Raw genomic sequence first — 17390 nt, forward strand, 5'->3', positions numbered from 1 at the left:
ATCTGATGGTTTTAATTGCTTTCCCACTCCCTTTGCTAACTGATTAGTGAAGGCACACAGTGTATGATCTGTGAACACTTGAGCTCCGAGTCTGCATGGTCACTGGCCCCTGGGCATCTCTGTAACGGGGGAAAAGAAAATGACGGATGTGTGTCATGCTCTCGTTGTGCACAAGAACACAGCCACTGTTTTGTATCGTGCTCAGCAGAACGCCAGTGGAACTGATCACACAGGGCAGAGATAACCCATCGCAGTTCACAGTGGCGACGAAGGGTGTGTAAGGGTTTGGATGTTTTGACTCTTCCTGCCAATTGCTATCCAGCACGTAGGATATTTTCGCAGCTGTGTCTTCACTGAGTCGGCCTACTGGTTTCAAAGGAACAAATGCACTGATCTAATTAATGTTAATCTTTTATCTAAACTTTCCAAACCAAAGTTTCCCTTGTTATGTTGCTGCACCAGGAGTTTCTGCAGTGCTGGGAGAAGCCACCGCAGCACGTCCAGGATTTGGTATATGTCCTGTGTTTTTTGGCAGGATGGACACTGTTGCCACAGGTAGGTTTCTTCAGGTGAAATGCTTTCGACTGAGTGTTGTTCCACCTCTTACCAAATGACGATGCTCCATTTGTCATTTTCACCGTGTGCTGTTAATCTGTGCATGCCACCAACGCCAAAGATACACCTCTAAATAAACAGTAAAACCTGGTACGTTCTGTGCACCCACACCGTGTTGGTTCAGTGTTAAGCTATCAGTGACCATATCTGACCTCATACCGTCCAGAATTCCTGGTCCTCCTTCACTTGGAAAAGTGGGTTTGAAGGCACCATGGAAAAGATAAAGGCTTTAACAATCAGAGATGTGAAAGAACACTAGTGTGGGCTGATGCAGATCATAGAGCTCCACAGAGCAGATGTTCTCGAGTATAATCCAAGAAGCTGACTGTTTTGTTAGCAGGTCAGTGAAATCCAGGTAGCGTTCTATAAAAAACTATAGGGACATTTACCTTGGAGTGCCAACACTTCAGATCAAGCTGGAAGCATCATTAACTTAGTTAGCATTGGAGAATGTTGGTTGAAACAAGCTTGTATTTCATAATCACAATGATAAGTAATATTATTAGGGGCTGCATGGTAGCATAGTAGTTAGTGTAATGCAGTTAGAGTGCCAGTGACCTGGGTTCAGTTCCGCTGCTGTCTGTAAGGAGTTTGTATGTTCTCCCTGTGGCCGTGTGGGTTTTTGCCGAGTGCTCCAGTTGCCTCCCACATTTCTAAGACGTACCAGTTAATTGGTCACATGATGTAACTGGGTGGCGCGGGATCATTGGTCCAGAAGGCCCTGGATCTCAGAATAAGTAAAAAATACTATGTTTTCTCTTTGCTTGTGTTTGCCTTTCCCTTCCATCTATTGATCACTTCACTAAATAGGTTTTGATGTCTTTTTATCAAACTGCCCAGCAGTTCAACCAAAAACCATCAAGCTTACAATTCACCAACAGCCAGCTTCCTATTAAAGTGGAATCAGTCTACAGGATGCGTAGGAGACCATTCAGTACTAGTCATCTCTGCTGTAGGTCAGAGTTTCCCCTAACCACCGTCATGGACTAATGATGTGCAGATGATACTTGCATGTGTCTGCTTTTGGAAACAGACCTACAAATTACCATTGACACCTTGTAGTACTTTACAATAATTTTCTCCTGTCCTTCACCGTACCGCTGCCACAGAGCAAGTTTGACAAAATCTGTCAGTGTTAATGAGCCTGACTCTGATTCAGTGATAACTGGAAACACCAGAGTGGCAAATGCTGGGGACTGGAGCAAAAAGATCCAAACTGCTGGAGGAACTCGGTGGGTCGGGCAGCATCTGTGGAGGGCAGTGGGATGGATGATATTTTGGAATTGAATTTAGGAGCCGAGAGGTAAAGTTGCAGCTATATAAGACCCTGGTCAGATCCCACTTGGAGTACTGTGCTCAGTTCTGGTCGCCTCACTACAGGAAGGATGTGGAAGCCATAGAAAGGGTGCAGAGGAGATTTACAAGGATGTTGCCTGGATTGGGGAGCATGCCTTATGAGAATAGGTTGAGTGAACTCGGCCTTTTCTCCTTGGAGTGACGGAGGATGAGAGGTGACCTGATAGATGTGTATAAGATGATGAGAGGTATTGATTGTGTGGATAATCAGAGGCTTTTTCCCGGGGCTGAAATGGTTGCCACAAGAGGACACAGGTTTAAGGTGCTGGGGAGTAGGTACAGAGGAGATGTCAGGGGTCAGTCTTTTACTCAGAGAGTGGTGAGTATGTGGAATGGGTTGCCGGCAACGGTGGTGGAGACAGATACGATAGGGTCTTTTAAGAGACTTTTAGATAGGTACATGGAGCTTAGTAAAATAGAGGGCTATAGGTAAACCTAGTAATTTCTAAGGTAAGGACATGTTCAGCACAACTTTGTGGGCCAAAGGGCCTGTATTGTTCTGTAGGTTTTCTGTGTTGTATTAAGACCCTGCTTTAGGGCCTATGCAGAGCCTCAATCCAGAACATTGACTATCCGTTTCCCTCAATAGATGATACCTGACTCAGAGTTCCTCCAAGGGTTTTGTTTTTGCTGGACGAAAAATAGCCCTTATGTGGAACATCTGGAAGATGCAGTTCTTCTAACTGACCATGAGCATTCACTCAATGGCTACTTTATCAGGTACATGAGGTACCTAATAATGTGGACACTGAGTGTATTCCAACCCACCTGCTGACTTTCCTTGTTCTGTGCTCTGTAACGTTCAACACCATGTTACTCATGGCCTGATTTGCATCAAATCCCTTTCACCTCTTTCACACCCTCTCTCTATCTTTCTCCTTCATCCTCTGCTCAAGCCACCTTACATTCACTTACATTGGCTCTCAGTTAAGTTTTCCCTTAAATTTAAAATTTCTTGTTTTCCGATCCTTGCATGACCTTGACTCGTACAATTTCTGAGCACCTTCCTTTCTGCTTCAAGTTTCGAATCAGAATCAGGTTGAATCTCACTGGCGTAATGTCGTGAAATTTTGTTTTGTCTTGTGGCAGCAGTACAGTGCAATACGTAAAACTGTGAATTATTACAGTAAGTATTTCTTTTAAAAAAAATTAAATAAGTAGTGCACAAAGTAGCTGTGCCTTCAGTTAAATTCTGTAAGTTCTGTTCTAAATCTTCCTGCCTCCCCTTCTCTCTCCTCCTCCTAAAACACTCCTTTAAAAAGTTACGAAGTTCTTTTCAGGAGGTACTCTTGGGAGGAGGTACAGGAGCCTGACTACCTACACTCAATGTTTTAGGAACAGCTTCTTCCCCTCTGCATCAGATTTCTGAACAGTCCAAGAACACTACTTTGCTCCTTTGCAATATTTATTTTATGTATTCTCACTTTAATTATAGTAATTTGTTATACCTGGATTGTACTGCTGCCACAAAACAACACATTTCAAGATTTACTGTGTGCCCCTGTGGAAAAGACCTGATTTGGATGCTGATTCTGTAATGTTTTGACCATCTGGCCTACTGTCGGCTCAAGTGTTTCACTATTATTTCCTGAGCCATTGTGGGAAATTTTGCTAAACAGAATGAGATGTGTCTGTGGACGGAGTTGCTGTTGATGATGGATTATTCCCCTCTCTGGATCTGAGAGGTTTATTGAGCAGTCATTATCACATATCACTTCTTGGACAGATAAATATCAGGCAGCAGTTTCTAAGGCAAGATGCACATTGTAAAAATAATGGTTAAATATGAGACGATGTTTATGGGGTTAATGAAGCAAACTGCCCAGAGTTGACCCAAGCTGATCTTGTGCGTTCATAATCGTATCGTTCAAAGAACACTGATGCAAAAATCTGTTCATGTGGCTGGATAGATTAGTCAAGCAATGTGTAGTGCATGTTTTGAAGTTGGTTAAGCACAAATTATTTGTGCATGGCTGGTTTGAGAATGCTGCAGGCTATATCTTGAAATTGGTCCTAACAATAGTGGGATGCATTAGCTGAAGGAGAGCAGACTAACATAATTTCACCAGCTGATTTTTCAGTCAGATGAGCCTTCTCTGACTTTTTCCCCCTCTCGTTTGCTGTCATTCCCTCCCAGTGTCCCATTCCCCAATCACCATGTGACCAGCTTCTCAAGTATCACTGGACCACACATATCCTCCATGGTCTCTGACTCAGCTTTTGCCCAGTAGTTACAGCAGGCAGAGTGAAGGCTGTGGGCATTTAAAGAGCAACACAAAGGGTCTCGGCCCGAAACGTCGACAGCGCTTCTCCCTATAGATGCTGCCTAGCCTGCTGTGTTCCACCAGCATTTTGTGTGTGTTGCTGTAGGCATTTGCCTGTTTTGAGCATTTTGTGCAGTGGAAAATTGCCATGGATGCCCATATACAAAATGAAGACAAGATCTTCGACAAGCACCTATCGACACCCAGAAGAATTTCTGGATCCATTATTTTTATCTGTAAATCTGATCCATTGTAGGTGCAATATTAGCAACACCAAAGAGTTGATCATCGACTTAAGGAAGATGAACTCGGAGATCCAACAGCCTGACCTCATTAGGGGATTGGAGGTGAGAGGGTCAGGAACTTTAAATTCCTTGTTATCATATATGATCTTTCCTGGGACCAAGCACATATGTGCCATCACCAAGTGTGCACGATACTACCTCTACTTTCTTAGGAGTTTGCGTAAATTCAGCACGTCACCTAACATTTTGGCAAACTTCTGTAGTTGCACAGTGCAGAAAGTGGCGGATGCAGCCCAGTTCATCCCAGGGAAAGTCCTGCCTCCCCACTGTTGTGCATATTTATGTGGAACACCACCAAAAGAAAGCAGCATCCATCACATGGGACTCAACCATCCAGACCATACTCTCTTCTCGCTATTGTTATGAGTGATGGACAGACCTGATGGAAATGAGGTGCAGAGTTAACCATTCCCAACCCCCCCCTCCTGAGAACTATGAACTATTGCTGTTGCTATGCTGCTTTTGAGAGAGAGAGATAAAGCACAGGCAAGAACATCTGCTACAGACAAGAGGGGGAGAGAGACTGTTGATTTACTGTATTTTGACTCTTCCTGGATCATTTACCTTCCACTACAAGGACTGTACTTTGCTTGTTAACATTCCTCAGGAGACAGCAGGAGTGGCCTGATTTGATGGACACAGTCATTCAGAGTTGATGGATAGCTGAGACCCCGTGAGTGGGGATAAAAGACAGGTCTGGAGAGACACCCTTCAGACACACCAGTGGACACTGACTGAGTGTTGGGAACCCACAGAAAGGTGGGGGCTTCAGAGACCGAACCAGGAGATCGGTCAGTAAAACTCACAGTGTTACAGCAGGGCCGGTGGGGTCTTGTGTGTGTGTCCACTCATGCCAGAGTGACGAGTCCACCACAGAAGAACGGTCTAGCTGAAGACCAGAGGGGTCATAACTGAATGACCACAACGATACGACAGATTAAGAAAGCAATGGAAGGTTTGGCTGCTGTAGCTGTTACCTCTCGCTCGCTCTCTCTCTCTCTCTCTCTCTCTCTCTCTCTCCAACGATTTCAATACAACAACCATAACTACTTCCGCATTTATGAACTGAACTCTATACTTTCCTATGACAATTCATTTATCCCTAGACATCGATAGAGCTTGTTTATTATTGATTATTATTATTCCTACACTTTTAGGTTTATTACTGCTAACCTGGTTTATATGTATATTTGCATTTTTGATACTGTATTGTGTAGTTTACTAATAAACATCTTTAGTTTTGGTACCACCAGACTCCAACGGATTCTTCTTTCTCTGCTGGTCAGACACCCAGTTACGGGGTACGTAACAAATTGGGGCCTCGTCTCCGGGATTTGATTACCAAATTGGGGGGCCAGTGAATTGGGATAAAAGTCCCTTATCTGATCTGGTTGTGTGAATAACCAGACGGGAAACCAGCAGAGATAGAAATTGACAAATTTTTTAAAGACCTGACTTTGGGGGCATTAGAGGATGCCAGGAAGGCGGAATTGGTGAGCGTTGCAAAACGATTAAATCTCTCGGCGGTGAAATCGTCGATGAGTAAGTTGGATATACAGAGAGCAATAGCTGTGCATTACATATCCGAGGGTGTGTTCACATCGGATGTATTGGACCTGTTCCCTGAGAAAAAACCAGTCGAGGGTGAGCTTCAGATACAGATAGAAAGATTAAGGTTGGCTGCGGAGAAGGAGAAAAGGGAGCATGAACTCCAGATAAAGGAGATAGAAGCTGCAAGGCAGAGAGAAGAAGCTGATAGGCAGAGGGAGGACAGAGAGAAAGAGAGGCAGTTTGCGCTGGAAATGGGGAGGTTAAAGGCATCGCAGGGAAGAGATCGGGTTGCAAACCCAAATGAGGGGTTCAAGATTGGTCAGTAGATCCAGTTGGTACCTCCATTTGAGGAGATGGATGTCGGTAAGTTCTTCCTTCATTTTGAGAAAGTGGCTGTGAATCAGCACTGGCCTAAGGGGAAATGGGCTGTTCTGTTACAGAGCGTACTTAGGGGGAAGACTCAACAAGCGTATTCGGCATTGTCTATGGATGAGTCTAAGGATTACGAGGAAGTAAAAAGGTCTGTATTGAGGAGTTACGAGTTGGTGCCAGAGGCATACCGGCAGAAGTTCCGGAACTTGAGAAAGCCGTGGAATCACACGTATTTAGAGTTTGCCCGTGAGATGCAAATGTATTGTGAGCGTTGGTGCGCCTCAAAAGGGGTCGTTGGAGATTATGACAAACTGTTACAGTTAATACTGATGGAGCAGTTCAAAGGTTGTATCCCTGAGAGTATGAAGATGTACTTGGATGAGAAGGAGACAGAGACTCTGTCTGCGACTGCCAAATTAGCAGACGAGTATGCTTTAGCCCACAAGACCAAGTTTTCCTCAAATAAGAGCTACCAGAGAGGCAGTAGGGATGGCAGAGAAAGCCCACCGGCTAAGACAGAGAATAAACCGGGAGCTAGTGGAAAAGGTAAGGAGGAGGAAAAACAGGCAGGCAGGAAGGTTCCCAACTTTACGTGTTATAATTGTGGGAAAGCTGGTCATATAGCATCTAAGTGCTTTGCTCTGAAGAAGGAGACAGGAAAAGGGAAACGGCAATCCTGACTGGTTGCATTGAGTCGGTCAACAGATCGATGGGGAAGGCAAAGTTAGACAGAGCACAAGAGGGGCGTGAGAAGTTTATCTCGGAAGGGACAGTGTCTACGAAGGAAGGAGAAACCCCAGTTCCAGTGAGGATCTGGAGAGATACTGGGGCTGATCAGTCATTGATTCTAAGGAAGATATTAGACTTCGGTCCTGAGACTGAGACTGGGGAGGTTGTGTTAAGAGGTATCGGAAAAGGGACCGAGACCGTACCTTTGAACAGGATGTTTCTGAAATGTGACCTGGTATCTGGACCAGTTGAAATAGGGGTGCGGTCGAAACTACCGATGGACGGCGTGGAAGTCCTACTTGGTAACGATCTGGCCGGTGGTGACGTGTATTCAGCAGTGAAATTGACAAGTAAGCCTGTAAGTGCTGAGGACCCGCTCATAGATTCCAAGATTTATCCCGCATGCGCAATCACTCCCAGCATGTCTAGAAAGGCGGCTGAGAAAGAAGACAGTTTAAATGAGTCCAGTGTTGATTTGGCTGAGACGTTTTTACCAGCCCTGTACCAAGAGGGGTTAGAGGATGGTAAAACGGAGAATAGTGGAGCTAAGGAAAGTAAGGGAGTCGAAGCAGATTTAGTGTTGTCAAGGAATGAAATTTTGAACTTGGCTCATAAGATACCCCTAGGTGGACATTTTGGAGTGAGGAAGGGGGTTATAGAGGCACAGAGTAAAGATGAGAAACAGATGGGGCAGTTAGAAGGTCCAGGGTTGGACACTGGTGATTTATATAGCTTAAAAGATCTGTTTGCAGTTGAAGAAGTTAAGTATGTTCCCGATGATATGAGAGCAGTCCTAGATGAAAAGGATGCCGCTACCTTGAGGGAGTCTGCTGGGTTAGCAGACGAGGTTGTTTTAACCCGCAAGGTTGAGTTTACTCCGGAGGGGAGTTGCCCAGAGAGTAACTGGGAGGATCAGGGGAACTTGGAATTTGAAAAGGGGACTGGGTATTGAAAGCCTAGGAGAGGCAGATGTCCTGTTTGCTTGTGTTCAGGATGTGAAGGATGTGGAGTCACAGGGTACTGAACCTAGTGTGGAAGCTCAGAAAAAGTCTCAGGTATCTGATTTAGTTGAAAAGGAATGCAATCCTTTTGGGTCAGATAGACTTGGTTCAGTGAAGAAAGGGTTAACCATGGCACTGGGAGAAAGTGAGAATTCTCAGTCATGTGTTAAAAGTTAGTGAGGAGATGAAAGCTGGTGATGTGAATATTATTGAAGGGAAAGGGAAAAATATTGTTCCTAGACTTTTGAATAAAGAAAAGTTAAAGTCGGGTTTGGTTTCAGAACTGTTAATTAAAGTGAAGGGACCATTAGCTGAACAGTGGTTTGTTAACAAGGTGCTTGCGAATCAAATACAGTTTGTTTTGGAATTTAAGGATAAACAACTTGGTGATGTTGTTCACGGATGTGATTTGGAGAGGCAGAACTTAAAGTGTTGTTTTGACCAAGAGGGATCACCTGCAGATGTTAAACGAGAAACTAACAGAATTAAAGATCCTGAAGATGAAATTAATGACTTGCTTAAAATTAATGAGTGGTTTGGAAGATCAGCAAATGGGCTTAGTTTGGAAAACATTGGTGATAAGCTAGCTCATGGGAAAGGAGTCTGTGATGGCCTATTCCACACTGGTGAGCATGCTAACCACGTAAGAGTTAAGTGGAAAAGAGGCAAGGGTTGACCAAATGCCACTTTGAATAACAGGATCTGGTTTTGCGGGAATTTGATTTTTTTTTTGAACAAAGAATGTGAATAATAAAGACAACATCATGGAAGATTGAATGTTAAGTTTGAAAGTAAAATAGAGATTAGTATTTGCACAAATTTCTGTAATGTACCACAGTATAATCACACATATATTGGTTCACACTTTGTAATATACACCTAAGCTAAGAACACAATCCCTTTAATTCGATATTAAAATACAACATGTAAAGGGGAGTGAGAATGTAATTGCTGACTGTTTATCCAGATGTTAATTTGAAATTGTGCTTGTATTATTCTTGTAGTTAAGACCACTTCTGTATTTAGTTAAATTCTGTAATATGCTTTATTAGTTAATTTTCACTCTGGTGAAAATTCCCAGAAGGATGGGGGTGTTATGAGTGATGAACAGACCTGATGGTCAATGGGGTGCAGAGTTAACAATTCCCAACCCCCCCTCCTGAGAACTGAGAACTATTGCTGTTGCTATGCTGCTATTGAGAGAGAGAGAGAGATAAAGCACAGGCAAGAACATCTGCTACAGGTAAGAGGGAGAGAGAGACTGTTGATTTACTGTATTTTGACTCTTCCTGGATCATTTACCTTCCACTACAAGGACTTTACTTTGCTCGTTAACATTCCTCAGGAGACAGCAGGAGTGGCCTGATTTGATGGACACTGTCATTCAGAGTTGATGGATAGCTGAGACCCCGTGAGTGGGGATAAAAGACAGGTCTGGAGAGACACCCTTCAGACACACCAGTGGACACTGACTGAGTGTTGGGAACCCACAGAAAGGTGGGGGCCTCGGAGACCGAACCAGGAGATCGGTCAGTAAAACTCACAGTGTTACAGCAGGGCCGGTGGGGACTTGTGTGTGTGTCCACTCATGCCAGAGTGACGAATCCACCACAGAAGAACGGTCTAGCTGAAGACCAGAGGGGTCATAACTGAATGACCACAACGATACGACGGATTAAGAAAGCAACAGAAGGTTTGCCTGACTGTAGCTGTTACCTCTCGCTCGCTCTCTCTCTCTCTCTCTCTCTCCAACGATTTCAATACAACAACCATAACTACTTAAGCATTTATGAACTGAACTCTGTACTTTCCTATGACAATTCATTTACCCTTAAACATCGATAGAGCTTGTTTATTATTGATTATTATTATTCCTACACTTTTAGGTTTATTACTGCTAACTTGTTTTATATGTATATTTGCATTTTTGATATTGTATTGTGTAGTTTACTAATAAACATCTTTAGTTTTGGTACCACCAGACTCCAACAGATTCTTCTTTCTCTGCTGGTCAGACACCCAGTTACGGGGTACGTAACACCATCTAGCAGGCAGTACAGAGGCCTTGGGTCCTACACCACCAGGCTCAGGAACAGTTATTACCCTTCAACCATCAGGCTACTGAACCATTGTGGATAATTTCATTTACCACCACTCTGAACTGAGTGTACAGCCTTGGACTCCACAACTTACGCTCTCAGTGTTTTTTTTTTGTTTGTACAGTTGGTCTTTTGTGCATTGGTTGTTTGTCAGTCTTTGTTTATAGTTTTTTTAAAAATAAATTCTATTGCATTTCTTTATTTTCTGTAAATGCCTGCAAGAAAAATATCTCAAGGTAGTTTATGAAAACATACTCTGCATACATTGGAAATAAGTTTATTCCGACTTTTAACCTTGCGGCAGTTTTGCAGATAGCATTTTTATAACATAATCTTTTTAATGTCACTGTTCTCATTACCCACAGTTGTAAGGCTGAACCCAAATTCTCCTTAGCGGAGCCAAGTATAAATGTGAGGAGAGCTGGTTCTACTTTTACGGCTAAAAGACCAACATACCGAGGGTTTCTTTTCACACACTGTTCCACTTGTAAAGATCAGAGTTGCCTGGTTTTTAATTCAAGATTTTTTTCCATGGGTGTGTCATTTTTGCAAACTTTGATGTTCCATAGTTTAGGGCTTAAAGTGTTAAACTTGAATCGTCATCATGCTTTACAAAAGGTTGTAATGTTTTTAGAAGCATTTCCTAACTGCCTTCAATATTGCGGAAAGCTGAGGGGCTTCTCTGAAAAAAGTTTCTTCAAATTGTTTTTAACTTAAAACACAGATGATCCACACAATATTTTATGCAGTCAAAGCTGTAAGTGTATTGGGAAGTTCAACAGTATTTTTTTAAACAAGCGGGTATTCAGTTACCTACTCATCACTTACTGGTGTGATGTGAATCACCTCCATTTGCACTCAGTGTCTGCTTCATTAGGTACAGCAGGGACTAATAAAGCAGCCACTGAGTGTATTTCTGTATGCTTGTGGTCTTCTGCTGCTGTAGCCCATCCACCTTAAAGAGTGTTGTGCATTCAGAGATGCTCTGCTACACACCACAGTTGTAACACGTGGTTATTTGAGTTACTGCTGTCTTCCTGTCAGCTTGAACCAGTCTGGCCATTCTACTCTGACCTCTCTCATTAACAAGGTGTTTTCATCCACAGAACTGCTGCTCACTGGATTTTTTTTTTTGCTTTTCGCACCATCTTTTGTACACTTTGAGGACTGTTGTGTGTGAAAATCCCAAGAGATCAGCAATTTTTGAAATACTCAAACCTCCCCGTCTGGCACCAATAATCATTCCGTGGTCAAAATAATTTAGATCACATTTCTTCCACATTTGGATATTTGGTTTGAATAACAACTGAACCTTTTGACCATGTCTGCATGCTTTTATGCATTCAGTTGCTGCCACATGATTGGGCGGTTAAGTATTTGCATTAACAGGCAGGTGTGATATCTAAAGTGGCTACTGAATGCATGTTACATTGCAGTGCTGCAAATTGTTCCAGCAAGGTTGCCGTTAAAATGCAGAAGGCAGTATATGAACTGTGGGAAATGAGCTACTTGTAGAGGGTGCTATCAAAATAGCCAGGTAAGTTGGTGCTTAGATAATTATTTGTAGGTGTTAATGTCCCAGCCCACATGAAGTTGGGCTCTTGTAGAACTGAGGCCACTTAATATCCTATTTAATGGATCTACAGAGTCTCTTCACTTTAACCTGTTCTCATTCTGTTTCCCCCCCCTTGTGTTTTGCAGTTTGCCAGGGTATGGATCCCTGACTCAGTGGATGTCTGGAAATCTGCGGAGCTGCTAAAAGACTACAAACCGGGAGACACAGTGCTTCATCTGAAATCTGAAGATGACCAGGTAAATTGGAGGGGGAGCGAGAGAGGGCAGGTGTTACAGTACACCCACAAGAGAGTCCACAGGTGCTAAAATCTTGAGCAACAGACACAAAATGCTGGAGGAGCTCAGCATGTCAAGCCGTATCTACGGAGGGGAATAACGGTCAGCATTTCGGGCTGAGACCCTCCATTGGGACTGGACAAGGAAGTGGACAGAAGCCCGAATAAGAGGGTGGGGGCGGGGGAGGAGTACAAGCTGGCAGGAGATAGGTGAGACCAGGTGAGAGGGAAAGTCCATGGAAGAAAGGGAAGGAGGAGGAGACCCAGAGGGACGTGATGGGAACATTAGGAAAAGAGATGGGTGAGAGGGTAACCAGAATGGGGAATTGTAAAGAGAGGAAGAAGGAAGGGGAGAAACCTACCACAAGTTGGAGAAATCACACTTACACAGATAAATACCAGGGAGGAGAGTAGTGGGCAAGGGATTCATGAAAAGAATGATTCTGTGTGGAAAGTGGAGAGGAGGGGGGGAGGGACAGATGTACTTATTGGAGGATCCGTCGGAGATGGCTGAAATTATAGAGCACGACGAGCTGGATATGGAAGCTTGTGGGATGGTAGGTAAGGACACGGGAGCCCTATCCCTGTTACGATGGCCGAAGGATGGGGTGAAGGGAGGAGATGCAGGTGAGGGCAGCTTTGATGGTGTTGGAAGGAAAACCCCATATCACAAGTACAATGTTTGATATCTGGACTGTTCACGGTGACAGAGGAATTTGTTTATCCTTCCTGTACCAGACTGCCTCATTTGCAAGCTAGCAGAAATGAATTTATTTTTATATATAACATGATCATCATGCTGAGGCTATTCCTCGTATACACCACACATTACACTCTACCCAGTACCCTCCCTTGACCCTGTCCAACCATCGTGCAATAGGATGTAACCTGATAAAAGGACCTTTTATGGATTTTGAGAATCTGAGTGTCTGTGAGGCTATGCCAGCCCAATAAAATTTGCCCAGAATATGCCAATCCAGCCATTTAAACTCATGTTCAATATCATACTCATCAAATTTTTGCAGTCTTATAAACTTGTTTTGTGAGAAGAAAATGTGCTTACAAAGTTAGCCACTCTGGATTATGACAATTCACTAATTGTCTTTTCAAATTCCCAATTGTGCTGAGCATCTCAAATTTTCTATTCTTTCAAGTGTGTAAAAACAGAATAATCTGGATTAGACTCTGATTAAAAATCCAGGTGTTTATAAAGTACACCAGGTTGGTGCATAGTGAAGATCTTGTTAATAGGCGGGGGTGTGGGGGTATAATTATATTCCAAGATTCTACCCTTTTGTGCTATTTTGTGGAGCATTTTGCTTGTGATGATGCAATTGAGTTTGAGTGTAAACATGAACAAACCATCACTTCAGAAAAATGAGCACAATTTATACTAGGACTTCTGATTGGTCCAAAACTTCAAGTTTTACCACATTTTCCACATTTTTACAATTCTCTAACCTAGGGGGTTACTGGCCTAGGCAATTTACAACCCACGCAAAATGCTGGTGGAACTCAGCAGGTCAGGCATCATCTATGGAAAAGAACAAACAGTTGACGTCTTGATCTGAGACCCTTCATCAGGACTAGAAATGTTCCTCCAGCATTTTGTATTTGTTGCTGAGGATTTCCAGCATCTGCAGAATCTCTTGTGTTTATAATTTACAACTCAAGAATCAGAAGAACCCTTGCTCAAGGATTTGCGCCTGTGCATTTGAGGACAAATCCTTCAATGGTTGGTGTTCCCTGGCCTCAAAACTGGAGTGTTGGTTTTGGTCATAAACAAAGAAACAGGCCCAGCCGATGTTTTTACATTTAGCCAGTGGAATTAGAAACTTAAAGAATTAATTCCACTTGATGTCAATTCGGAATCATCAATTGTTTTCGATTTCCTTGGCAGATTATTTTTCTGTAAATTTGCAGCATTTATGCTCTGGGTCTTGTCAAAACTGATCAGAGAAGGTTTTAGAAAAGCTGCTTATGGTTATTTATAAACTCAAATGTTGTCTAACTGCTGCGCTTACCCTATCAGAAAGAAGCACTATTCCCTCCTGAAGTAAAAGACTTGCCAGAGATGTAATGTTGTGATCCTTATCACTCGAGTAAGGGGAGCCTGGAAGGGAATAGCAGAGGACCTTATTCAAATCCTCTGGAATTTCCCAAAAGAAGAATCCCTGCTAAGTAGCAATCTTTATAAAGTGACCATAACCATTGTGATAACCATGGGCAGGAAGTACAGAAGTACACCACCAGGTTTAGGAACAGTTATTATCCTACAACCAAAAGGCTTCTGAACTTCGCACACCACAATTCTGAACAGATTCTATGATCCCAGACTCACTTTCAGGGACGCTTTACAGCTCATATACTCAGTACTATTTTTATCTATTTAGAGATGCAGCACAGAATAGGGCATATCAGCCCAATGAGCTGTACTGCCCAGCAACCCAGCAATAAATTTATTGTTTGATTAAGCATACATAATGCATTAAGGGTAATATGGAAAAGTTCATGAATGGCATACATATCATGCCACTAGGTGATAGGAGTGCGCCTTGCTAAATGTAAAAGTGAAGTTTGTGCACATTTCTTGTGCTCCCCTGTTTTTCTTTTAATTAGTTTCATGTTTTGAGGTCACAAAACATAATACAGTTGCGACAAAGAAGTTTTAAATGAACCTGAGTGACCACCTACCTGTTGAAGCATGGTGAGACATTCAAATTTTTAAAAAAGCGCAGTGAGACGTTTGAATTTGGAAAAAAAGGTAAAACTTGTTTGTTTCTTTGCACGAGGAAAAGAAGAACATTCAAGTAAAAAAAATGCAGTACTTGTCTCTTCAGAAAAGAAGACAGATGATCGAATTAGAGAAAAGGGATGAAATGTATGGGTTCATAAGCAGTAAATACCATGTAAGAGTAATTATAAATAAAAAGAAAAGCAGAAATGGCTGGCTTATATCGAAAAGATAGATGCATTTGATTCCCCAAGAGATAACTAGTTGATGTATCCTGAGCAAATTGAGCAGTATTTTAAAGCAAATGATATAGCCAATGAAAAGCAAGTGTTAGTTTTGCTGAGTACATTGGTTTAAAGGCATACAGTTTGCTTAGAAGTTTGACTGCTCCAAGTAAACCAGCCGAAATGAGCTTTGCTGGGATCTTTAAAGTAATGCAGGAACATTTAGAACTGAAATTATTGTTGGTTGCAGAACAACTTTAGGTTTCATAAGCAGAATCAAAAGGAAGAGGAGTACATTTCAGTGTACGTGGCTGAATTGAAGAGACTGTCTTAGCATTGTCAGTTTGGTAACAGGCTTAATGACGCACTGAGAGGTTGTTTAGTTTGAGGAATCTTACAGGAAAACAATCAAAAACAGCCCCTAACTGAAGTATAGCTCACATTTAAAAGAGCAGTTGAAATCACTGTTTCAATGGAAATCACAGACAGCGATGCAATTAAGTTGCAGCCAGGAATGAAAGTAGCATGAACATGATTATAGTGTCTAAACAGAAATCAGCCTGGCAGAACAAATTGTGTTATTGTTGTGGCAGGGGCTCACATGCACCAAATAAATGCAGAAGCTTGCAGAAAATGCAGCACAATAGGTCACATGCAAAGTACATGTTGGGCAGACAAAAATAAATGGATGGCACAGAGAAGATTAAAAGTTAAGTTGCAGTTTCAAAAAGAGTATTAATCTGCATGCTGTTTATGACAAATCTGATAATGATGAGAGTGACACAGCACTGGTAGCCTAGACATTTACAATGTGAAAACTAACAATAGCCATCAATATGGCTTACACCAGAAGTGAACGGCAAATTAATTAAAATGGAAAATGACATTATTTCAGCTGTTTCAGTCATTCAATTAAAGTGTTTGAACAGCATTTCAAAGGTACTGAACTGAAGCCTGCAGATATCCAACTAAGAACTTGTACTGGAGAAAAGATGACTCCTGTGGGAGTGACATGTGTAATAATGAAATACAACAACCAACAATCTACATCGGGTTTTATGTAGTACAAGACAGGAGAGGCAGCATTGTGGAGATGTGATTGGCTCCGACAGCTACAACTTGATGGGCAATCCATCTGCTATTTGCAAGCCACATCTCTAGCAATAGAGTCAACTGAAAGCAAATTAAGAAAGATACTGGATGATGCCATAGCAGTATTTAAGGATGGTATTGGAAAACTCAAATAGTAAAATAGTGTTTAATGAAAATGCCACACCCAAGTTTTACGAAGCCGCTTTGATTCCTTCTGCCATCTGTGATAAAGTGGCCAGTGGGCTATATCTTATGGAGACTGAAAGGGAATTCTTTCCAAGTGTAGCCCCCTGGTAAGCCTCAGGCTCGCTCAGCTCGCTTCCGTCTAGGGGGAGCATCCTTCGGCACCACCAAACTGGATAATGAGCCTATGTGGATGCTGTGTGATGACCCCACCCTGCCAAATAACAGACAGTACACCATATGCGATTAAATGACTACACTTTATAGTTATTACTAGAACTAAGTGATTAATAACGATATAGTATATATGAAGGAAAAGAAAATAAAGAAAAGCCGCCAAACTTATCAAAGTCCAAACCACTTCATGCACAACCGTTGGAGCTCAATTAACAAAGTCTTCTGGCCACCATTCAATCCCCTCAAACTTCCTTGACTCGTAGCTCAGGACCACCCGAAGTGATCAACCAAGCACCCCCGGCACATTGGTCTTCGTCTCCTCTCCTCGCCGAAAATCCTGCCCTTGGACCCCCACTCGGGGTCCGTTCCATCGCCCAGCTTACAGCATCGCGTCCTCACTCTCTCACCCCCTCGCGCCGACTCCCCAAAAGCCCGCCAACACTAACTTACAGACCTGGAAGAGGGAATAACATCCATCCCAATTGGTTAATAAATGAATACAATTCTCATTATCAGTAATTCTAAACCCAAACAAGCTGCGAGAGAAAGCACTTATCATAACAAAGAAGCATTCCTACTTTTAACAAAACAAAGACGCCATTTTGATTAACATACGCAGTAACAAAGAAAAAGAAGAAACCCCCTTACACAAGGTTGAGTGGAGCCCCTGGGCAATGCCAGTTGTCCAGTGCAAAGAAGAATGGTTCTATCTGGATCTGTGGTGATTTTAAGATCGCCATCAACACAGTAAGTCAAACCCCTTGCCCAGGTTGGAGGGTATCTGAGTGTTAGTTCTTTAAACCAAGTATCACTTACTGTACCCACATGATTGATCCAG

The 17390-nt window shown here is 42.6% G+C and overlaps 1 protein-coding gene across 6 annotated transcripts in view; it reads left to right on the top strand.

Annotated features, from left to right (window-relative positions):
• myo5aa (myosin VAa) overlaps positions 1 to 17390 on the top strand; it is a 232756-nt gene that overhangs the window by 62206 nt on the left and 153160 nt on the right. For all 6 annotated transcript variants that reach the window (XM_073033131.1, XM_073033134.1, XM_073033135.1 and 3 more), the window contains exon 2: positions 11994 to 12104. In XM_073033131.1, coding sequence (XP_072889232.1) covers positions 11994 to 12104 — 111 coding nt within the window. The remainder of the gene's footprint in view (positions 1 to 11993; positions 12105 to 17390) is intronic.

The sequence above is a fragment of the Hemitrygon akajei genome, chromosome 30 (genome assembly GCF_048418815.1).
Source record: "Hemitrygon akajei chromosome 30, sHemAka1.3, whole genome shotgun sequence".
NCBI classification, from domain to species: Eukaryota; Metazoa; Chordata; class Chondrichthyes; order Myliobatiformes; family Dasyatidae; genus Hemitrygon; species Hemitrygon akajei.